At 41.9% G+C, this 24,799-nt stretch overlaps 1 protein-coding gene and 1 pseudogene across 3 annotated transcripts; one reads left to right on the plus strand and one right to left on the minus strand.

Moving 5' to 3' along the window:
• Positions 1 to 5,874: 5,874 nt before the first annotated feature.
• Positions 5,875 to 6,838, plus strand: LOC308656560 (ras-related C3 botulinum toxin substrate 1-like; annotated as a pseudogene). The gene has a single exon. The product of its transcript is annotated as a ras-related C3 botulinum toxin substrate 1-like (transcript).
• A 9,377-nt stretch (positions 6,839 to 16,215) lies between these two features.
• ENSA (endosulfine alpha) lies at positions 16,216 to 23,676 on the minus strand. Of its 2 annotated transcripts, XM_081306840.1 has the most exons (4): positions 23,496 to 23,676; positions 21,549 to 21,674; positions 19,590 to 19,756; positions 16,216 to 16,898 (listed from the first exon to the last, which is right to left on the minus strand). In XM_081306840.1, exons 1-4 carry the CDS (start codon positions 23,550 to 23,552, stop codon positions 16,883 to 16,885), a joined length of 366 nt encoding a protein of 121 aa, XP_081162966.1. In that variant the 5' UTR covers positions 23,553 to 23,676; the 3' UTR covers positions 16,216 to 16,882. The 2 variants fall into 2 exon arrangements, with proteins under 2 accessions (XP_081162966.1, XP_081162967.1); XM_081306841.1 differs by lacking the exon at positions 16,216 to 16,898 and having other exon boundaries at positions 17,645 to 19,756; positions 23,496 to 23,675.
• Between the last annotated feature and the right edge of the window lie 1,123 nt (positions 23,677 to 24,799).

Raw genomic sequence — 24,799 nt, forward strand, 5'->3', positions numbered from 1 at the left:
GCCTGGCATGCGTGTTGCCCGAGTTCGATCCTCAGCACCACATACAAACAAAGATGTTGTGTCCGCCAAAAATTAAAATAAATAAATAAATATTAAAAAATTCTCTCTCTTTAAAAAAAAAAAAAAAAGAATGATGCTTGAGCCAGGCAGGGTGGTATATGCCTGTAATCCCAGCAGCTCAGGCGGCTGAGGAAGGAGGATTGCAAGTTCAAAGCCAGCCTCAGCAATTTAGCAAGGCCCTAAGTAACTCAAGTGAGACCCTGTCTCTAAACAAAATACAAAATAGGGGATATGGCTCAGTGGACAAGTGCTCCTGAGTTCCATTTCTTGTACTGCCCCTACCCCCAATGAATGATGCTTGAGAGCTGGGTGTGGTGGTACATGCCTATAATCCCAGCAGCTTGGGAGGCTGAGACAGGAGGATCATGAGTTCAAAGCTATTCTCGGTAAAAGTAAGGTGCTAAGAAACTCAGTGAGGCCCTGTCTCTAAATAAAATACGAAACAGGGCAGGGAATGTGACTCAGTGGTTGAGTGCCCTTGAGCTCAATCCCTAGTACCCAAAAAGAAAGAAAGAAAGAAACAATGGTGTGTGAGCTGGGTGTGGTGGCATGCCCTTGTAATCCCACTGGTTTGGGAGGCTGATACAGGAGGATCACATGTTTGAGGCCAGCCATAGCAACTTAGTGAGACCCTAAGCATCTTAGTGAGACTACCTAAAAAAAAAAAAAAAAGGCTGGGGATGTAGCTCAGAAATAAAGCCCCACCCAGGTTAAATCCCTAGTATAAAAAAAAGAAAGAATGATGTTTCTTGGCTGAGAGTGTGGCTCAGTGGCAGAGCACTTGATAAGCATGCACAAGTCCCTGGGCTTCCATTCCCAGCAACAACAAAAAATGAAGCCCGTCTGGAGGCTGGGGATGTGGTTTAAGCGGTAGTGCGCTCGCCTGGCATGCGTGCAGCCCGGGTTCAATCCTCAGCACCACATACCAACAAAGATGTTGTGTCCGCCGAGAACTAAGAAAAAATAAATAAATATTAAAAATTCTCTCTCTCTCTCTCTCTGTCCCCCTCTTTCACTCTCTCTTAAAAAAAAAAAAAAGAAACCCATCTGTTCTTTAAAAACACTTTAAAAAAAGTCACTGCAGATTGAAGCTTGAGGGTGCTCTACCACTGAGCTATATCCCCAGCCCTCTTTATTTTTTTAAAATTTGTTCTAATTAGTTATATATAACAGCAGAATGCATTTTGGTTCATTGTACACAAATGGAGCACAGCTTTTCATTTCTCTAGTGGTATACAATGTAGAGTTGCACCATATGTGCAGTCATACATGTACCTAGGGTAATAGTGTCCTCCTCATTCCACCATCTTTCTTATCCTCATGACCCCTCCCCCGCTTTGCCCAATCAAAGTTCCTTGATTCTTCCCATGCCCCCCATCCTGCCTTCTTTATTTTTTGAGATAGGGTTTTGCTAAGTTGCCCAACTGGCCTTGAACTTGTGACCCTCCTACCTCAGACTTGCAAGTAACTGGGATCACAGACATGTATCACTGAATGCAGAATGATGCTTATTGATGGTGTAGTCCAGTTGTTAATATATGGATAATATGAGAAAAGTTCATACATTGTGTGAACCAAATTCTATTCAGTCCAGTATTTTCAATCTAAATATTATAATAAGTTTAAATACTAAGTTCATATTTTATTTTAATCTTCATTACCCATCCATGATAAATGTCTGAAAAGGTTTAAAAAAACTCTTACCTAAATACTAAGTGCCTCTGTCACTAAACTATAGTTCATTTATTATTATTGTTTTCTACTTAACTATCCAGTACCTCTATCAATAAATTTAAGTTTATTCATTATTATTATTATTATTGTTTGTGGTGCCAGGGATTGAATCCAGGGCCTCATACATGCTAGGCAAGTATTCAACCACTGAGTCACACTCCCAGACCTTCATTCTTTTTTATCCCCATATTGGGGATTCAACTCAGGGGTGCTTTACCATTGAGTACATCCCCAGTCCTTTTCATTTTTTATTTTGAGACAGGGTATCTCTATGTTGCTGAGGTCTGTCTTGAACTTGGGATCCTCCTGCCTCCTGAGTTGGTGTGTGCCACTATTCCTGGCTACTGTATATTTAACTATAAAAAGAACATTAAAAATTATCACATGGGCTGGGGTTGTGGCTCAGTGGCAGAGCACTCGCTTAGCATGCGTGAGGCACTGGGTTCGATCCTCAGCACCACATAAAAGTAAATAAATGAAATAAAGGTATTGTGGGGAAAAATTTTTTAAAAAATAGAAAAAAAAATTATCACATGACTAATACATGGGAGTATGAGACTCCTAGCTGCAATTCATACCAAAATATTTCTTACTTGAAGAAGTCACCACCACAGTGAGGTTATCAGTAGTTAATGCTGTCTCTCTTACTGTCATAATAATACTTGTTTTTTCTTTTGCAGTACTGAGGATCAAATCTAGTGCCTTGCACATGGTAGGCAAGTGTATTACTGAGCTACATCCCCAGCCCAAGAAGACATTTTAACCTCTTATAGAGAAAGCCATCCCTTGGCTGATAATGTGAGCATTTGGCTCATGTAGAAGTTTCCCAAAAGGTAGACACAGCGTTGCTTAGAGAGTGACAGTCTATGTTCTCTCATTAAAGGTTTTATTTTCCTGCTTATTTATCCATTGCTGCTGCCATCCAGACCCTGTTTAAAGAAGTCAAACTTTTTTATTTTTCTTCTTTACTTGGTACTGGGGATTGAACCTGGGATGCTTTACCACTGAGCTACATCCCAAACCCCCCCCCTCCATCCCACTTTTTTGAGATAGTGTCAAGTAGCTGAGGCTGCCTTCTAACTTTAAATCATTCTGCCTCCACCTCCTAAGTCAATGGGATGATACATGTGTGCCACGGTGATTAGCAAAGTCTTTATATTTTTTGAATGTTTACATGTTAATCTGAACTATAAAGTTAGTGAACAATTCATTCCTCCCATAAATATTTATTGAGCACTTATGTGCCAAACACCATTCTTTCTTTCTTTTCTTTTTCTTCCTTTCTATCTCTCTCTCTCTCTCTCTCTCTCTCTCTCTTTCTTGCATATGCCATGCATATGCAAGTGACATCTCCACTTTCTTTTGAAAAATTTGAGACAAGTCTTATCAAGTTGTCAAGGCTGGCCTCTAACTTGCAATCATCCTTCCTCAGCCTTCTGAGTGGCTAGGATTCCAGGTTTGCACCACCACACCTGGCCAAACACCATTCCTCTTGTTGCTGACAATGCCACCATGCCTGGCCCAAATTCCCATTTTTGATGCTGGGAATTTATCAATAAATACGACAAAGTTCTTATTCTAATGAAATGTTCATTCTTGGAAGAAAGTAATGAAGAAGAAAACAATATGATTGTTTACCATATAACTGCAGCAGAAAGTGAAGGGGATAGGATGATTTGATAGCATAATCAGAATGGCATCTCCAAGGAAGAGCAGAGTCCTGAAAATGGTGAAGAGGCATGAATCTAGGGGAAGCACATTACAGGTAAAGGGAACACAAAATGTAAAGGCAGTATAAAGAACAAGTTCACTTTATCTATCTATCTATTTATTTATTTATTTATTTATCTGAGGGATTGAACTCAGGGACACTCAACCACTGAGTCAGGGTCTTATTGAGTTACTTAGGACCTCACTTTTGCTGAGGCTCGTTTTGAACTCATGATCCTACTGCCTCAGCCTCCCAAGCTGCTGGGATGACAGGCATGCACTACCGCACCTGGATAAGTTTCACTATATTTAAAGAGCAAGTGTGTTTTGACCATAATGTGGCTATAGAGAAAGGAAATACAAAAAGAGCAGGGACCAAAGCACAAAACATCTTACAGGCCATGCAAAGGAATTTTTTTCCCCAATATTTTTTTTGTGTGTGTGTGTGGTTGGACATTTATTTTATTTATTTATTTTTACATGGTATTGAACCCAGTGCCTTGCACATGCTAGGCAAGTGCTGTACCACTGAGCTACAACCCTAGCCCCAGAAATTTGGCTTTATTTTGATTTTATCCCAAATAGACAGCCATCGGAAGGTGTTTTGTTATTGTTGTTTGGTGGTTTTTGTGGTACTGGGGATGGAATCTAGGGCCTTGAGCACACTAAAGCAAGTACTCTACCACCATTAAGTCTTTTTCTTTTTAATATTATTTTTTAGGTGTAGATGGACACAACACAATGCCTTTATTTTTATGTGGTGCTGAGAATCGAACCTGGGTCCTGCCCGTGCTAGGCGAGCGGTGGAGCACGCTACCGCTGAGCCACAATCCCAGCCCCCCACCTTTTTAAAAATCTGTTTATCTATCATCTATCTAATTTATTTATTTGCTGTACTGGGGACTGAACTTAGGAGCACTCTTCTATTCAGCTATATCCACAGCTACTCCCCAGATGCTATTTATTTATTTATTTATTTGGAACTGGGGGTTGAATGGACCTCTCCCTCACTTTTTTTTTTTTTTGCATTGCTGGCAATGCAAAATTGGACTTGTACATGCTAGGCAAGCACCCTGCCACTAACTATATCTCTAGACTTTTTATGTTGTTGTTGGTTAATAGTGGGGATTAAACCCAGGGGTGCTTTACCACTGAGCTATATCCCCAGTTCTTTTTTTTTTTTTTTTTTTTTTGAGACAGGATCTAAATTTGCTTAAGAATTCGCTAATTTGCTGAGGCTGGCCTCCAAACTTTAATCTCCCTGCCTCAGCCTCCTGAATCACTGGAATTATAGGTGTGTACCATAACACCCAGCTCTCCCCCAGCCTTTTTTTTATTTTTTAGACAGACTCTTGCTAAATTGCCCAGGTTGGCCTTAAATTTGCAATCTTCCCAAGTAGCTGGGATGGCAGTGTACAACACCACACATGGCTCACTGGCAGGTTTTGATCAGGGAGTGATGTGATCTGATATATATTTATTTAACTATTATTATTATTATTATTATTATTGTACCAGGGAATTAAGCCCAGAGCAAGTCTACTGCTGAGCTACATCTCAGCCCTTTTTATTCTTTGAGATAGGGTCTTGATAAATTGCTGATGTTGGCCTGGAAACTGCTGGCTGTCCTTGAACTTGGAGTTCTCCTGCCTCAGCCTCCCAACTCACTAGGATTAGAGGCATGTGTCACCACATCCAGCTTGATATGTTTTAAAAAGTACAGTCTACGTTTAGATAATAAACTATGCTGGGGCTGGGGATGTGGCTCAAGCGGTAGCGCGCTCGCCTGGCGTGCGTGCGACCCGGGTTCGATCCTCAGCACCACATACCAACAAAGATGTTGTGTCCGCCGAGAACTAAGAAAAAATAAATAAATATTAAAATTCTCGCTCTCTCTCTCTGTCCCCCCCTCTCTCTTTAAAAAATAAATAAATAAATAAATAAACTATGCTGATGCAAGAAGAAGCCGGTTAGGAGGCAACTACAGCAATTCAAGTGAGAGATAGGTAGAAGTAAACAGTTCATGTTTGAGATTAAGGTTTAAATATAGCATGTAAGGCTAAATAAAAAAGAAGTCTTTTTTTTTTTTTTTTTTTTTTTTTAAAGAGAGAGTGAGAGAGGGGAGAGAGAGAGAGAGTTTTTTTATTTTTTAGTTCTCGGTGGACACAACATCCTTGTTGGTATGTGGTGCTGAGGATCGAACCCGGGTCGCACGCACACCAGGCGAGCGCGCTACTGCTTGAGCCACATCCCCAGCCCCAAAAAGAAGTCTTTAGTTAGACATGACAGCACACTCCTGTAACCCCAGTGACTCGGGAGACTAAGGCAAGAGGATCTCAAATTCTAGGCCAGCCTCAGCTACTTAATGAGACCCTGTCTCAAAATAAAAATAAAAAGGATGGGGATATAGCTCAGTGATGAAGTACTCCGGTGTTCAATCCCCAATACAAAAAAAAAAAAAAAAAAAAAAAAAAAAGGAAGGAAGGAAGGAGTCCATTTCTGGAAAAACTAGATATAGGGTAATGACACTGATAGAGATGAGGAAGACTGAAATAAATCAATTTGTTCAAGAAAGCGTACTCACACAGGGTGTGGTGGCACACACCTGTAATCCCAGAGACTCAGGAGGCTGAAGTGGGAGAAGTTTATGTTCAAGGCCAGCCTCAGCAACTCAGGGAGACCCTCAGCAACATAGCAAGACCCTGTCTCAAAAAACAAGATAAGCAGGCCATCAAGTGTATGGTGGTGGGAGATGGAGCTGTAGGTAAAACTTGCCTATTGATCAGTTATACAACCATTGCATTTCCTGGAGAGTATATCCCCACTGTTTTTTGACATCTATTCTGCCAATGTTATGGTAGATGGGAAACCAGTGAATCTGGGCTTATGGGACACAGCTGGACAAGAAGATTATGACAGATTGCGTCCCCTCTCCTATCCACAAACAGATGTTTTCATCATTTGAAAATGTCCGTGCAAAGTGGTATCCGGAAGTGCAACACCATTGTCCCAACACTCCTATCATCCTAGTGGGAACTAAACTTGATCTTAGGGATGATAAAGACACAAGTGAGGAACTGAAGGAGAAGAAGCTGACTCCCATCACCTATCCACAAGGGTTAGTCATGGCTAAGGAGACTGGTGCTGTAAAATACCTGGAGTACTCAGCACTCCCACAGCAAGGCCTCAAGACTGTGTGATGAAGCTATCCGAGCAGTTCTCTGCCCACCTCCTGTCAAGAAGAGGAAGAGAAAATGCCTGCTGCTGTAAATGTCCAAGTCCCTCGTTCTTGATCCTGCTCCTTGGAACCTTTGTATGCTTTGCTCAAAAACAGTGGAGCTTTCGCACTCAATGCCAAGTTTTTGTTAGATTAATTTTTCCATAAAACCATTTTGAACCAATCAGTAATTTTAAGGGTTTAAGTGTATGAGTTCAAACTCACATTCTATTAAAATTTAGCCCTAAAGTGAAAACAAAAACAAAAACAAAAAGATAAAAACAACAAAAGAGCTGGGGATGTAGCTCAGTGGTAGAGTGCCCCTGGGTTCAATCCTAATACTACATACATAAGAAAGGATACTTTGAGGCTGGGGATGTGGCTCAAGCGGTAGCACACTCGCCTGGCATGCGTGCAGCTGGGTTCGATCCTCAGCACCACATACAAACAAAGATGTTGTGTCCGCCAAAAAACTAAAATATAAATATTAAAAATTCAAAAAAAAAAAAAGATAATACTCTATTATCTTTTTCCTGCAGTGTCTTCTCAGAGGTGGAATCTTGACCTGTCTACCACCAGCACCCTGAGAAGTGCGCCTGATCAAACCCAGGTTTCACACATGCTAGGCAAGCAGTCTATCACTGAGCTACATCCTGAGCCCTTTTGTTTGAGACATGAGACAGGGTCTTCCTAAGTTGCCCATGCTGGCCTTGAACTTGTGTAATGTGTAATGCTTTTATCTCAGCCTCCTGAGTAGCTGGCATTATAGACATATTTGACCATGCTTAGCATTTTTAAGCTTTATTTATTTATTTATATGTGATGCTGAGGATCGAACCCAGGGCCTCGCATATGCTTGGTGTTATACCGCTGAGCACAACCCCAGCCCCCCCCCCCCTTTTTTTGGAGACCCGGTCTTGCTATATTGTCCAGGCTGGTATTGAACGCCTATGCTCAAATGATCCTCCCAATCAGCTTCCTGAGTAGCTGGAACTATAGGTGCCCAGCCTAAAATTTTATTCTTAATGTGTAAGACTCCAAGACAACACTTCTTTCTAGATGTTAAGTGGCAAAAGTTATTGTGGTAAGGAATCTAATGTTTAAATAGGAATGAAATCAAGGGTCACTATCATCTCAGGCAGAAGGAATAGCTTATTTTTTTAGTTTTGTTAATTTCAGCTGTGGGGCTGGGGATGTGGCTCAAGCGGTAGCACGCTCGCCTGGCATGCGTGCGGCCCGGGTTCAATCCTCAGCACCACATACAAAGATGTTGTGTCCGCCGAAAACTAAAAAATAAATATTAAAAATTCTCTCTCTCTCCCTCACTCTCTCTTTAAAAAAAAAAAAAAAAATTTCAGCTGTAGCCAGGGGCACATTCCTGTGGCTTTAAATTAATTTAGCTCTTTGAATTTCTTCTGCTTCTCTTTTTGTTTTTGCTTGAAAGAAGTACAGCAGAGGAGACAAGTTTTAAACCAAAGTTGGGAAACTTAATGTTATTTTATTTCATTGCACAATTATTTTCCTTTTTTTTTTTTTTTTTGTACTGGGGATTGAACCCGGGTCATTTTACCACTGACACATCCCCAGCCCTTTTTATATTCTGAGAGAGGGTCTTGCTAAGCAATTTAGGGTCTTACGAAATTACTGAGGTTGGCCTTTAACTTGCAATCCTGCCTCAGCCTCCTGAGTCACTGAGATTATAGGTGCACACCACCATGCCTGGATATCTTCCATCTTATTATTTTTGGTTCAGGGGATTGAACCCAGGGATGCTTAACCATTGAATCACCTCCCCAGGCCTTTCTTATATTTTTATTTAGAGATATGATCCAAGTTGCTTAGGGCTTTGCTAAATTGCTGAGGCTGACTCTGAATTCATGATCCTCCTGAGCTGCCAGGATTACAGGCACATGCCACCACACCAGGCCTATCTTCCAACTTTATAATCATTGAACCGTGCCCCAAATGCAGAACTTTCCCACTCACCTATACTTTCATCCTTGGTCCCCTCATTTCTCTGATACTTACCCCTTACCCCTCAACATATTTATTCAAATTACAGTTAGGTTTCTCCTAGTACACTGATTTATTGGCTGACCTAAGGGTTCCTCCACCCCCTATACCAAAAAGTGGGAGAATTGAGATACAAAGCCTCTTGGTATCATTTTCAGACCACTGTTTATTTTTATATTTTGTGGTGGTAGGGATTGAACCCAAAGCCATCCATGTGCTAGGCAAGTGCTCTATTACTGGGCTAACCCTCAGCCCTTCCAAGGGCCCTTTCTGTTTTGGAGTCAATTTCATCAGGTCAAACTGTTTAGATTCTCTGCTATTTTTGGTTACTTCTTTGCCAGTATTGGCACTTGGCTTCATCTCCTACCCACTCCTGAAAATTCTGGATTCATTTAAACATCTTGATTTATTGATCCAACTCTCTAACCTCCATAATTTTTTTCTAAATCAGAGACTTTTATTTTCCTTTTGTAAAAAACTTCAGTTTTTAACGAGACCAGTGCAAAACCAGATATAGGAGCCACCTACCTTCACAGCTGGATATAAGAATTCTCTTAGTATTTTAAAACTCCTACTTTACTTTAAACACCCATCTCCATTGCCCATATTATTACACTGAAGAATTCCAACTCTAAAATCTTTTTTTTTTTTTTTTTTTTTTTGTACTGGGAATTGAACCCAGGGCACTTTACCACTGAGCTACATCCCCAGGCCTTTTAGTTTTTGAAACAAGGTTTTATTTAGTTGTTTAGGTCCTTGATAAGTTGCTGAGGCTGGCCTTGACTTTCTGATCCTCCTGCCCCAGCCTGAGTTGCTGGGATTATAGGTGTGCACTACTGTTCCAGATCAAATCAAAATCTTTGTTGATTTTGGTCTGGGGATTGAGATCAGGGGCACTCAACCACTGAGCCACATATCCAGCCCTTTTTTAGATTTTATTTAGAGATAGGGTTTCACTGAATTGCTTAGGACTTTTTTTTTTTTAAAGAGGGAGTGAGAAAGGGAGAGAGAGAGAAAGAAAATTTTAATATTTATTTTGTAGTTATTGGCGGACACAACATCTTTGTTTGTGTGTGGTGCTGAGGATCAAACCTGGGCCGCATGCATACCAGGCGAGCACGCTACTGCTTGAGCCACATCCCCAGCCCCTGGTTAGGACTTATATTAAGTTATTGAGGCTGGCTTTGAACTCACAATCCTCCTGCCTCACCCTCCTGAGCTGCTGGGATTATAGGCATGAGCCACCATGCCCAGCTCAAAATATTAAACTCCAACGTTCAGAGCTTCTAGCTTAATTCTAACCTCTAAATCATCTGCTCTTTGGCCTATAGATTTTTCTTGAGCATCTTCTCACTCTTTAGCCTAGTTTCTTTTTTTTTTTTTTAAGATATTTACTATCTTTCACCAGGACCTTCTTTCCCTTTTTCTCGTCAGTCTACTTTTTGTGTCTACAAATCATTAGGAATTATGGGCTGGGGTGTGGCTCAGTGGTAGCGCGCTTGCCTAGCATGTGTGAGGCACTGGGTTCAATTCTCAGGACCACGTACAAATAAATAAAATAAATGTCCATCAACAACTAAAAAAAATTTTTTTTTAATTATCAGGAATTACACAGTCGTCTTCTCTGCCTTTGAACCCAGGCAGCTGAGTACTGCTGTAGAAAACAGCACTAATAGCTGGGCACAGTGGCCCATGCTTGTAATTCCAGCCTGAGGCAGGAGGGTGGCAGGTTCAAAGCCAGCCTCAGCAATTTAGCAAGGCCCTAGGCAACTTAGAAAGGCACTATCTCAATATAAAAAGGGCTGGGGTAAAGCTCAGTGGTAAATTCCTAGTACCAAAATAAATAAATAATAAATAAATAAAGGCAGTATCAGCATAAATATATCTTTCTAATATACTTTTGTGTGTGTGTGTGTGTGTGTGATGCTGAGGATCAGATCCAGGGCCTCAAGCATGTGAGGCAAGCACTCTACCAACTGAGCTGTATCCCCAGCCCTTAATATTGTATTTGTCAGGGGGCTGGGGATGTGGCATGCATGCGGCCCGGGTTCGATCCTCAGCACCACATACCAACAAAGATGTTGTGTCCACCGAAAACTAAGAAATAAATATTAAAAATTCTCTCTCTCTCTCCTCTCTCACTCTCTCAAAAAAAAAAAAATATTGTGTTTGTCAGCTCTTTTGTTTGTGGTACTGGGGAATGAACCCAGGTCTTTGCACATGTTAGGAAAGCTCTGCCCTTGAGCTACATTGCTAGCTCTCTTCCTTTTCCTTTTCCGGTCCTTCTTGTGGTGTGGGGGCTTGATCTCAGAGCCTTTGCTTGCTAAGCCAGCTCTCTACCACTGAGTTACATCTCCAAGCTCTCTCTCCTCTTTTTTTTTTAGACATAATTTTTTAGACATAAATTTATTTAGGAAAGCAGATACATAATCAAGGGAGAGTGTAGGCTATCTAAAGGGAGATTCATCTTTTGGGGTAAATACACAATCATAGCATTCGAGGGAAAATACTGGCCATCTTGAGAATGAGAAGCTTTTGGGGCAAAGTAAAAAATACATATTCAAGAGAATGCTGGCCATCTCCAGAGGGAGAGCAGCTTGGCTATTATTCTTAAGCTCCCTGCCTAATTTCCAACCAAAAACTCAACATCCTACTTTACAAAGAAAAGTGTCAGACAAGGACTCCCTTTGATTACTTACCCCCTAATCACAAACATCTGGGAATTTATCCATGTTCTGTTTTCACCTTCAATCTCAAGCAGGATGAGACTAATTGCTTATTGAGTTGGCTTCCCAACCAGTCTCACACTAATATGGAGGTTGGCACACAGTAAGTGCTCAACAAATGCCTGCTGAACTGGACTACTGTGTAACTGAACCACATCTACTGTGCTCTTATTGCATGTTCTCCTTTAAGAACCCTGCTTTTTGTTTATTACCATTCTGTTTGAATTTCAACTTTTATTTATTCTTTTTGCTCAGCCAACAAATATTCCTAACTTATTTTCATTCTAAATCAAAAAATACCTTCCCACATCACTCATTTCTACAAGCCAGATTCTATCTCAACCAGTCTATTAAAATTGGTCTCAAAAAGGTTAAATCAAATGGATAATCTCTGCCAGGCATGGTGGCACATGCCTATAATCCCAGTGACTTGGGAGGCAGAGGCAAGAGGATCAGGAGTTCAAAGCCAGACTCAGTAATTTAGCTAGACTTTGTCTCAAAAATTAACAAGGGCTTGGGATGTGGCTCAGTTGTTAAGTAAGTACACTTGGGGTACAATCCCTGGTACCAAAAACAAAAAAAAAAAAAAAAGGAAAGAAAAAAGAAGCTGCATGACTTGGGCTTGGGAAAAATAATTTTGCCTCTGTTTTTTCTTCTCTTTTCTCCTTTTTTATTTTTATTTTTTTGTAGTTGTTGATAGACAGAATGCCTTTATTTTATTTGTTTATTTTTATGTGGTGCTGAGGATAGAACCCAGTGCCTCATGCCAGCTAGGCAAGTGCTCTGCCGCTAAGTTACAGCCCCAGCCCTTCTCCTTTATTTTTTTCCTAAATTTTTTTTTTAGTTGTAGATGGACACAACAGCTTTGTTAATTTAATTTTTTTCTCTCTCTCTGTGGTGCTGGGGACCAAACCCAGTGCCCCATGCATATGAGGCAAGTACTCTACCACTAAGCCACAACCCCAGCCTCCTCTTTTCTCCTTCTAAAGGGAATTTTTTTTGTCTTAGCTTTCTCTTTTGTATAATGGAAATAGTAAGAATGCTTACATTTAAAAAAAAAAAAAAAAAAAGGAGCCAGGGTGCTGGTGCATACCTGTAATCACAGCAGCTCTGGAGGCTGAGGCAGGAAGATCACGAATTCAAAGCCACCTCAACAAAAGCGAGATTCTAAGCAATCAGTGAGACCCTGTCTCTAAATAAAATACAAAGTAGGGCCGGGGATTGTGGCTTAGTGGTTGAGTACCCCTGAGTTCAATCCCTAGCACCCCCCCAAAAAAAGGAGTACCTATATCATAGAACTGTTGTAAGGATTAAATAAAATAATCTAAATTACGCACTTAGTATGGGGCTTGACACATATTAATTAAAATACTATGCAATTATTATTAATTACACAACCCTATTCCTCTACATAGTTGCACCTCCACTGCTGCAAGTTTAACACTGTAATAAGAGATTGTTCACTTGTGTGTTTCCCACTAGAGTATAATCTTCTTGAAAGAAGCATCTACAAAGCCAGCCTCTGCAACTGCGAGAAGCTAAGCAACTCAGTGAGACCCTGTCTCTAAATAAGATACAAAATATGGCTAGGGATTTGGCTCAGTGGTTGAGTGTCCCTGAGTTCAATCTCCCCAGTACCAAAAAAAAAAAAAAAAAAAAAAAAAAAAGCTAATCTATATCACTCACCTTGCATTTTAGTGCCTCACATATTGTGGGCACTTACTAAATGATTACTGTATTATTTAAATACTACCTACCTTTCAAGGCCCAGTTCGATTTCTATTTCCTTCACTAATGTTTACCTAGAAGTCCAGATGGATTTTTCCCTTCTCAGAATTCTACTGCCTGATTAATCATACACTATCTTGCATTACAAGTTGTAATTCCAGTGAAGCTATACACGTTCTTGTAGGGTAGACAGCATCTCTTACTTTGTTTATCTACTCAACAACAGCTAACATTTGCAATCCAAAAGTGAGTAGTCAACAATTATTTGTAAATTAAAATATTCACAAGCATAGGAAGTTTTACATTATCTTTACTAATAAGTCATCCATCTCTAATAACATCCAGCTGACAACTCATTTCCTGACTCTCCTTCCCAATACTATGCCAACATTGTCCTTTTATCTCTAGGGTAGAACAGATCCCAATACATGTACAGAGAAGAGCTATTTTTCTTTTGTCTGCCTTTTCTATGCCCAGGCTACACTAGCTTAATATGCTGCTGGACAATCATGGTGACTCCATTCCTGCTGCCATAAAGATGGCTCAGCCAAGAGCTTGTCAGCATGATCACTACCCAACCATGCTGGAGCAGAAGAGTCTTTGGCTTAACTCTATGATAGATTTTGGAAAATGCCTAGCTAACATATCAAGTAGAAATAATTATCTGAAGCACTGCAGAATTCATTTTCCTTGGCTGCCTAGCTCTTCAGAGTATGAGAGTATGTAATATGGGAGTAAAGGAAAATAAATGTCAAGTTTCAAACAGAAATATAGGTAGCCACAAACATTTCTTGGTACTCAAGATTACCAAAGCTACAGCTTAAAATTAAGGACAAGGAAACCCAAATAATATAAAAACCTAGATACTAACTCAGGCTCTTAAGCTAACTTGCCTTGCCACTTTATAAGTAACTTTTTTTTTTTTTTGGTGGTGCTGGGGGTTGAACCCAGAGCCTTGTGCATGTGAGGCAAGCACTCTATCAACTGAGCTATTTTTTTCCTCAGCCCTACAAGTAACTTATTAAAAAAAAATTTTTTTTAGTTACTGATGGACTTTTAATTAATTTACATGAAGTGCTAAGAATCAAACACAGTGCCTCACACATACTAGGCAAGTGCTCTACCACCAAGCCACAACCCCAGCCCAAGTAACTTATTATTTTTTTAAATGGACACAATGACTTTATGTTTTTAATTTATTTTTATGTGGTGCTGAGGATTGAACCCAGTGCTCACACATGCTAGGCAAGCGCTCTACCACTGAGCCACAACCCCAGTCCCACCAAGTAACTTATTTTTATAACTCAACTTCCTTACCTGTATTAAAATGAAATTTCACTATCTAAATGATCCCACATTCAGCTTCTCTGACCTCATCCCCCAGCCTATCCACTTGGCAAATTTACACCAGGGATTATGTACTCAGAAAGAAGTCATAGGATTGAGAACATTCACCAGTCCACCATGATAAACAATAAATTAATTTGCATCTCTAGAATATATAGCTTTTTAAGACTTGTTTATAACCGTTAAAACAACTTTTTCACATATCATTTTCTTTCAGCTAGACAATAAACTTCACAATGAGAGAGAGTGCTTTTAATGTATCTTCATGCCACTGGGAGCAATGGCACATACCTGTAATCCCAGCAACCCAGAAAACTGAGGCAGGAGGACACCAAGTTCAAGAAGAGCCCTACATAACTTAGCGAAACCCTGTCTCAAAAGTAAAAAGGGCTGGAGATATAGCTAAGAGGTAAAGGGGCCCTTGGTTCAATCCCCAGTACCAAAAAATAAAAGATTAATATATCTGCATACCACCTTGCTCACTTAAGGACTAGCCTGCTGCTCATAAAGGCAGATGCGACCAGGCATCCTACAATCCTAGCTACTCAGGAGGCTGAGGTAGCAGGATTGAAAGTTAAAGTCCAGCCTTGGCAACTTGGTGAGACAAGATCCCGTCTCAAAAAAGTTAAGGGCTGGGAATACAACTTAGTAGTAGAATGCTTGACTTGCATGCAGCCTTGGGATCAATCCCCAATACCACAAAAATTAATTAATTAAATAATTGACAGACATATGGTTAGGATATACCACAATCCCCTGGCTAAATCAGGAGAGAGCAAGCCAGAAACATCCCAAGTAGTTGAAAATTTATTTGGAAAGCTTCTGATTAAGGAAAAAAAAGGGGGGGAGGGCGGGGGGGGGGGCAGGTAGGAACAGCCAGATGCTGAAAGCAAGATTCCTTTGTCAGTTTCCAAGGTGCTCCCCATCCCTTAACACAATGGGGATTTCTCTAGAATATCTGTCTCCCAGACCTTGTTTATCTCACACAGCATAAGCAGTACAAAAGCTAATCACATTTGGCCAAAAAAACATGATCAACTCTCCTAATCAAAGGAAGGCTAAATGGGCCAGTGGTTTCTATCTACTTGTATCTAGGGGATGCGGATGCCTGGTGGAAGGGAGGGGCAGCTGAGTTGTTTCTCCCTTGCTAATGTTTCTTTAGTACCTTTCATTCACAAGCAGCTTTTAACTCCTTTCAGTGGCAGGATTCCAGAAATGCAGGTTGGCACGTCATGATGAAAGAAGTCACTCTGCCTTCTGCTGACCACAAGCAGAAAGACTTAATTTCTTTTGATTTATTACTAATAGTACACATTTCTTCTTCACAGGCATGGGAACTTGCAAAGGAAAAGATAGTTGAAAGGGAAAAGGAAGAATAGGCTTCCTTTTTTGCTGAGTCTAGACTAAGCTTTATGTCAACAAGCCATCTGGATCAAATACCTTACATTTGTTTGATGCATCTTAAGGAATGTATAGGGGTTAAGAAAAGTCTGTATGCCAAATGAATGTTCCCTTTTCCTACATGATGGAAACAGGCAGCCCAGCCATATCCCATATTAAAGGTCTCTGTGTTCCTTAGAAACTCAGGGACACCCACCAGCTTTTCCCCTGAACAGTGTTTTCACACTGGTTTTCTTCCCCTTCCCAAACCCCAATAAACACACCAACTGCTTCAGAGTATTTCTGGGTTAGGTTTTTTCATGGGTCTTTTTTGTTGTTTTTTATTTCAAACACTGAAAAAGTCCCCTGGGCTCAGTGGGGCTCCCCACACTCATGGCTCCTTTCCCCAACATTCACTACCCTTCTCTCCATAGCAAATCTATTTCAAGGAAAGCACTTTTTTTTTTTTAAATGAACAATTAACATTGAGTCTTGCTCTGCAGAACCAGAGGGCCTATCTGCTCTGTGTACATCAACAGCCTGTTTATCCACACTAGGCATCTGTCTACAGAGCTGCATTAGAACCCCTTATCATTAGTCTACTCCACTTCCTCCCCCTCACATCTCCCCACATTAGCCACTGGGTTAAGAGGGAGGATTGTCAGGAATGTTTTTATCAACTCTAAATCCCAAATCTCCCACCCACCCTCTCAACCCCACCCATGAGATTTCATTGAGATTTCTCAACAGTTATTTGGAAAAAAAGGTAAAACAAAAAAGGTTCAAGGTCTTGGTGCTCAGCCCAAGGGGCTCCATGTGCTGGGACACCAATGGGCAGGGGCTTCTGCCTCTCCAGCCCGCGCCCAAGCCACCTCCTGACCCCTGGCTGCAAAAGCAGGGAGGGGCAGGAGCCAGCACAGGACCCAGGAGGGCAGCGTCTCAGGATCTGGCGGAGCCCCAGGCAGCATCATTCAACTTGGCCACTGTGGACGAACACAGAAGGAAAAAAACAAAACAAAACAAAACACTGTCAAGTAATAGGGGAAAAACCTTGAATTCCATCCCAGTCTCTATCCCATGATTCTTCCACACTTAATCATTAGGCTACCTGGTATATGCCTCAATCTTATCCTTAAGGGAACTGCAAAAATTAAAAAATAATTCCTATCCACAAATAGAATGTTTCCTGATGTTTTGGAGAAACCCATGGAAAACACAGAAAAACAATTCTTTGGACAAGAGCAAAATAACTTGTTTCCAGGGGAGTAACTGCCAGGCTCAGAGCAGGTTTGGTTTCAGAGGCATGGCTATAGTCACTCAGCTGCAGTGAAGCCTGAGGCAGCACAGTGAAGAGGTGGTGACCATGTGGAGGCCAGGGTCAGACCAGGCACATGTTGTTTTGAGTGTATTTAATAATCTAGGTTTGACCAAAGCAATCTGTATTTGGATCGGGGAGATGACCCATTCTTGCTAAGGAAGCTATGTACTTCATACTATGTAAACAGGTGGCACATATAGAAATGTAGCCTTTTAGTTTCTTAACCTTGAAGATGATCTGGTAGTGAGAGTGTAAGACTAAAGTTTGTTTGATTTCCCTATTCCTTCTATTCTTTCCTTAAATCCAGACTCACTGTGAACATCAGTCTTAAAGACTCAAACTGACCAATAGAGAAAGCAGCTCAGACAGAAAAGAAAAAAGTACAGAATTCGAGAAGATCGGAGATGAAGAAAACGTACAAAATTATATATATATTTATATATATAATAACATGACATATCTATGTACAACATGGCTGGGACAGTTGAGGAAACTATACAATGATGTTTGGCATTTTCCCCTTCCCACATGGACTTTAGATTAAGAATGACAGCATGAGGAAATGAAGCAAGAAACACAAAAAAAATTATATACAATTACAAGTGACAGTCAAGGAGTTTGGGATCCAGGGAATTCAGGGATCCTGCTCTCTCCATTCCTTCCTCACCAGCCTCTTTTCCTATCCAATCTGAATAACAGCCAGAAAACAGCCAGTCAGGAGAGTAGTATACACCCAGCTCATCCCCCCTATACACACCAGCAAGTTCACAGTTATTCTCAACAGGCCAAATGTCTGACATATTCGAATTTGTGAGGTGAAAGGGCAAGAAAGGATTACAGAATCTTGCTTTCTTGAACAGTTGGTTCTCAGCCTGACCCTCTTTGTCATAACTAGCAGGTTGAATTCAGTAAGATTCAGGCCAAGCTGTTAGTAACCAGATTGAACATGCTGTCACCATGAACCTTACACCTGTTCCTGAATCAGCACTGCTACCTCTCCTTATCATACAAAAGCTAGGTTACTGAGCTCTAGAAAGGCAGATTTTCCCAGCTTCCTGCGTGAATGAACTCCTAAGAAGCTGCTGCCCCAGTCCTGCAGTAGAACTTAGTTCTGGGGGAGGGAATAGCTCAGTTTATCCCTTCTTTCTCTCTCCCTAATAATGCACCTGGCAACTAATTACATCTAAAAACATGGGTTTTCAAATGGGCTTGACTGAGCATGTTTCTTCAGGCCCTCCAACTCTGCCAAAGCAGCTTTTTAGCAGCTAAGACCCAGAGTAGGCAGGGAAAGTGGGTGGAACAGAGGTAAAAATCTTCGCTGGCTAGCGTCTTATGTTTTTTTCCTTGACCCTCAAAACCATGATACCTATAAGTTTCTGTTGCCTGAATAAAGCCCTCAAATCTCAAACTTCCTTTTCATGTAGCCCTGAATAGTTAGTTCCCCTCTGTAGTATTTTCCCAGTAATACAAAGCAGAGGTTCCCCCACGGGCCTTTCTCACTTTTGGTTTTATGATGAACTAGCACAAAGTTTTTCTGCTGGCAGATAAGAATTTTAGGATCAAATCAGTCCTATACATATTTAACTATTTTACAGATGAGGAAACAGAAATGCTGAGAGGCTGAATGACGTTACCAAGTTATACAACAGTCTGCCAACACTGAGGCGAACTAGAATCCAAACACCTCTGACTCCTGAATCATTGCTCTTAGATCCACTATTCAACAAAACTTTCAAAAGTAACATGCTGGAAGAGAGAGAGTAGGTGCCCATTTTCCATCAGAAATGTTCATCAAAGTTTACATCATTTGCAAGCCAGGACAAACTGTAAGAGATACTAAATAAAGGAGGTTAAGTGGGCACTATAGTCTTAGGCAAGCAAATCAGTTTTCCTTTTTGCGGGTTCTCTAAACCTCCCATAATGAAAACATGAAGCAATAGCAGCCTAACGGGACAAAACACTTAGAAGCACAGAAAACATGTCTCAATCTACCTTTCCCAACTATGTCAGGTTAGTCTTAGGATGTTAAACCTGCCACATTATCCCCAATCTGGAGACATTCTCTTTTAAAAAGGAGAAATCACATCTTTCCAGTTTCTCACAAAAGAAAAAGTATGCAGCATTATCCAATCCTAGTCTTTCCTATTTCTGGGCACCTACCTGGGCTACAGCCACTAAGAAACAAACTCGGAGCCCCTCTTCAACCTACATTACCTTCTCAGTATCCCCCAGCAGAATTTCAAGTCCTTCCTAGCTAGCGCGCTGAGAAGATGTGACTATGTGCCCATTCCATCCCTGCCTACAATATATAAGAGTCCAGAGGGTGAGGAAGGGGAGGAGAGGGGTCCCAGGTTACCCCGCAAGCTTGCTGGTGACGAGTGAGGACTTTCTCTGGGGCAGATCCTGTGGGGTGGGGATGTGGTCACCAGTCACCAGGTTCTTGTCTGGTCCTGCACTCGGCAGCTGCTTATTCTTCATCTTGGCTTTGGCCATGTTGTAGTCTCCTGAGTCAAAGTACTTTTGCTAAGAAACAAGAGGAAGGTTTAGGTGAGTAAGGAGTTCTGGCATTTCTCAAAAGCAAGAAGATTCACACCTTCCATCCATTATAAACTCCCATCCACACTCAGATCTCTTAAATTTCTCATGTATACACAGTTTAATATTAATAACATGTACAGGGCTAGGGTTGTGGTAGAGCACTCGCCTAGCACATGTGAGGCCCTGAATTTGATCCTCAGCACCTCATAAAAAATAAATAAAGGGCTGGGGATGTGGCTCAAGCGGTGGAGCGCTCGCCTGGCATGCGTGCGGCCCGGGTTCGATCCTCAGCACCACATACCAACAAAGATGTTGTGTCCGCCAAGAACTAAAAAATAAATATTAAAAAAATTCTCTCTCTCTCTCTCCTCTTTTACTCTCTCTTTAAAAAAAAAATAATAAATAAATAAATAAATAAAATAAAGGTATTGTATCCAACTACAACTAAAAAAAAGACAAAAAACAACAATATGTGCCTATGTCTTCTCCCCAGTATGTTCTTTTTCAGGTATATAAGTAGGTTCCCAGCAAGAATATGCATTTTTAGAGCTGAGGGACAGTCCTACATCCTTTGAACCTTACTTAGTGCAGGATGGTTTAACCCAAATAACTTACTTCATTCATAAAGGCTGACTGAGGACTTTACTAGGTGCAAAGCAATAATGTGGTGCTACAAAGAAATGAATAAAGGGGTCAATCTGGGTTGGTTTCAGTAATTAGCAGTAGATCAACCTCAAAATAAAAATTATTCTCGTAAACCAGGATTAGAAACTGGGCTTGCTGGTGAGGATAATGTGTTTTCTCTCTGATTTCCACAACTCCCACACATGTTCCATGGCTGCGACAGCCTGCCTACGCCTATCTTGCCTACACTGAGGTAAACCGCAAATCAGCATCACATTATCATCTGTGACTAAGACTCAATAATTGGGATTCTCCACAGGGATGTGTTTCACTTTCCATGTCATCCAGAGAAGCACACTCTCGTATAATGTCTTATAATTCCTCAGCAGCTTAAGGTACCTCTATGGGCTAAGAAATCTGGTTAGGAGCTAGATGGTTATGAAGGTAGATTTTCCCTTTGTGAGAAAGACCACTTGGAACAGGAAAAATAAGTTTCTTGAGGGATTATAGTTGATGGCTGGTGCTAACTTTAAGGGTCTATGAACAAACTGACTAATCATTCCAAGTTGATTTCTATAAGACAGATGGCTTGATCTTTCTCTGAAATAATATACCCCCAAATTTATTTCTGAACCCTAAAAAACACAGCCCTAAAACCTCTACCATTTAAACATGCTCTATGAGCATCCTTCCCTCATTCCCTTGTTCTCCCACATACCCAAATGTCACAATTTAAGCCTTAATTGAGGGAGACCAGAAGGGAACTGATACTATATCAGGGATGTACAATATATATATATATATATATATATATTTTTTTTTTTTTTTTCCTCTTTTGAAGTTTCTTTTCTTTCTGGTACTGGGGGTTTTATCCATGTGTGCTTTACCAATGAGTCACGTTCCCAGCCCTCTTTATTTTTTATTTTGAGACGGGGCTCACTAAGTTGTTGAGGCTGGCCTCGAGCTTGCAATCCTTCTGCCTCAGCCTCCTGAGTCACTGGGATTATAGGTGTGTGTCACTGCAGCAGCTCTCTTTTGAAGTTTCTAATTCCTGTCTTCTCAATTGCCCCCCAACCAATAGAACCTCTGTAGACATCATCCGTAGAACTCCTTTTTGGTCCAAAGAAAGAAAGTAAAAGATTGTGCTCCATACCCCTTTTTGAAGTCTCTTCATGAGGAAGTCAGAGCCTCCAGGTTTTTGTCCTAGACTTGGATATTTGGCCTTTAGCTTTGCCTCCTCAGCTCTCTCAGGGAGAATACCTTCTTTCTCTTGCGTGTCCTAAAGAAAACAAATGAGTGAAGTAAAATTATAGATCAAGAAACAACTGCTTCCGTATCTGATAACCATTTACCATCAACTTTTCCTGGAGATCCACCCAGGTATAAACAAGCTCTCTGTACTCTGCTCTTAAAGCTAGACTTTTGTTCAAACCACTAAAGCTTAAGATGACTGTTTTGTGAGAAGACAAGCTACTTCTCACACTACACCCCAAGAAACCAACCCAGTGACCTGTGAGTACTGGGTTAAAGGTAATGTATAAATACAATACTTGAATAAGAGTGAGCCATAGCTCACTCAGCACAGAAAGGAAAGACAAAGAGAAAAAAGCTGGAGGGAGCATTTGGTGATACAAGATAAGTAGGAGGGTTCCGTAGGCTGTCCTGCAGGCCCAATGGGAAATCAAAGGAGATAAGTCTTCTAAGATGTTCTCTCCTTATTTAGAGTCTAAGAAACCCATCTGGTAAATCTCCCTGTGGAGGAGGCTTAGCTATGTGGCTTTCTCCAAAGATTTCCCCTGAGTAATGGCACAGCATTGCTTCAACATTTCTTCAAATATTGTGGTAGGAAGGTCATAGTTACAGATGAAAACAGTTTTTAACCTCAGGAAAATTAAGAAACAGTGGGTTCACTAGTACTTATTTGTCAGTTTTCATTAAAAAAGAAAGGAAGGAAGGAAGGGAGGGAGGGAGGGAGGGAGGGAGGGAGGGAGGGAAGGAGGGAAGGAAGGAAGGAAACAATGCCTATCTTAGTGGGGCAAGTGATGAAGTTGGGGAATGCAGAGAGACCAAAAGCCTTTCAGGGGCTCTTATTGTGTCATCTTCTTGCTTTTGTGTGCCCTGCTCCTCTTTACTTTTTTTTAAAGAACCTGGAGTCAATGTGTGGCTCTTTTTAGAGGATTTTCCCTTAGTTATAACACCAAGTGTATTTCATGAATCTTTGAGCCCCAACTAAATATCATAAGTGAAAATACAAACCCCAGCGCTCGTGTTTTCATCACACAATCATCAAGGTGGCCCAGTCCCACTGCCTTGGAAATCTGGAGGAACAGTCTTTCTTGTCAAGACTCTGTTAGCGTTTTTTCTAGGTTTAACCTAGTCCTATTCCTTGGATTAAACCCAGGGCCGCTTAACCATCCACATCCTCAGTCCTTTTTATTTTTTATTTTGGGGCAGGGTCTTGCTAAACTGATTAGGGCCTCGCCAAGGTGCTGAGACCGGCGTGGATCCTCCCGAGTCGCTGGAATGACAGGCGTGCGCCACGGCGCCCGTTAGTCCTCTCCAATCTTGGTGGTCCTCACTGAAGGAGAAGACAGACCATCCCCGACCGCCAACACAGGTCTCTAAGAAAGTTGCCAACTTGAACTCGACGCGGCAGGGATTACTTCCCCTCCCCCCGCGCGAGTTCTTTTTCAACTTCTTTGCCTCCACCTGCATGTTTTCGCGGATTGAGGACGCGGGCCTCAGGCTAGCAGCTGGGTCATCCGCCTCCATAACCGAACGAGACACCACAATCCAGGACCACCAGCCCCTTTCCAAACACCCGCCCCACGCTCAAGCTCGGCCAATTACATCAGAGTTTCCACGCTTGGGGCCCAGGAAGTACTGGCCAATCAGGAAGGGTATGGCCCTGACTGACAAGGGACCTAACGAACCAAAGCCAAAACACCAGCCCGTACTGAAACTCACCCTTCGTGACGCAAGATGTGACCAACCCCTGCAGAGCCTGAGCCCATGGCGACCAATCCGCACTGGCAAAAGACTGTCTCCCGCCCCATCACGGTCGCCCCCGGCTCGCCCACCCGCACCCCCTCCTTTTCACCTGCTTCTCCTCGCCGGTCTCCTCCGCAGGGTTCTCTTCTTCTAGTTTCTGGGACATGACGGGACCGGGACTGTGGAGTGTAGGGGACCCGGGTAGTTAACCGGAAAAGGGAAGGGGGAGGGGAAACGGGGACAACCTGCGCTGCTGCTTCGGCTCCTGTCACTATGGTTGCTCAGTCAAAATGGCGGCTCTGGCCCGTGACGTTGCCACCGCCCCTTCCTATGAGAGCCAATCAGAAGGGGATAGATGGGGCAGTGACGTAACGATTTACCAATCGTTGCTGGCTAAAGGCGGGTTCTATAGCGGCGACGGGCAAGCCGGAACACCAACCTGGAAAGAGAGTGAGCCGCAAGACCCAATTGGAAGCCGGCCGGGCACCTGAGGGAGGGCCGCTTCTTGGGCGGGCTCAGACTTCCTTCAGCTCCAATCACCCACTGCTCAGTAGGCTGTAGACCCTCAGATCAGACCGTATTCTTAATTGGAGAGAATTAAGCTCTACACAAGGTTAACAGGAAATTATCGATTTCCAGAAATGAAATTTCGAGATCAAAGTGAGTCGACTTTAAAGTGATGTGTCGCTTACTGTGTGGAACGGAGAGCCTGAATCCCAACCAGAGTCGTTTTTCAGAACACTATTTGGGTGGGCTTCACAATCGGTCAGGGCCGTCCCATGGGATTAGACTCCTGGAAACTGGGAGCACAGTCCTAGGTACACTAAACATTTAGCGCCGGGCAAGGTGGCTGGTGCCTAAAATTCCTACTCCACTGGCGAATATGAGGATTGCAATTCGGGGCCCACTTGCGTAATTTGAGGAGACCCTGTCTCACAAAATGAGAAAGGGCTTGGACATGTCTCATTGGCAGAGCTCTTGCCTCGCAGGTGGAAGGCCCAGCACCAAAAAACAAAAGTATATATTAAATATGCTTTTATACTGGGGCTGGGATCATGGCTCAGCGGTGGAGCGCTCGCCTAGCACAGGCGGGACCCAGGTTGGATCCTCAGCACCCCATAAAAATAAAGGCATTGTGTTGTGTCCATCTACACCTAAAAATAAATATTTAAAGATAAATGAATAATACACTTTTATATATATTAAATATACTTTTGTGTATGTAATACTATAACATCTGTGGACGGTACTGTTGATACCGCTGTTGACCAGTGACCAGTCCTTGCTTCCCCGATGTTGAAGAATAACACCAGAGAAGCACGCGGAGGCAAGGGCAGAGTAGAAATTAGAAGTTTATTAAAGGACAGCAGAAAAGACTTCTCCCGGAGGAAGAAGGGGACCCAAGAGGTGGAA

The sequence above is a fragment of the Spermophilus citellus genome, assembly GCF_964194105.1.
Source record: "Spermophilus citellus genome assembly, chromosome: 9".
NCBI lineage: Eukaryota > Metazoa > Chordata > Mammalia > Rodentia > Sciuridae > Spermophilus > Spermophilus citellus.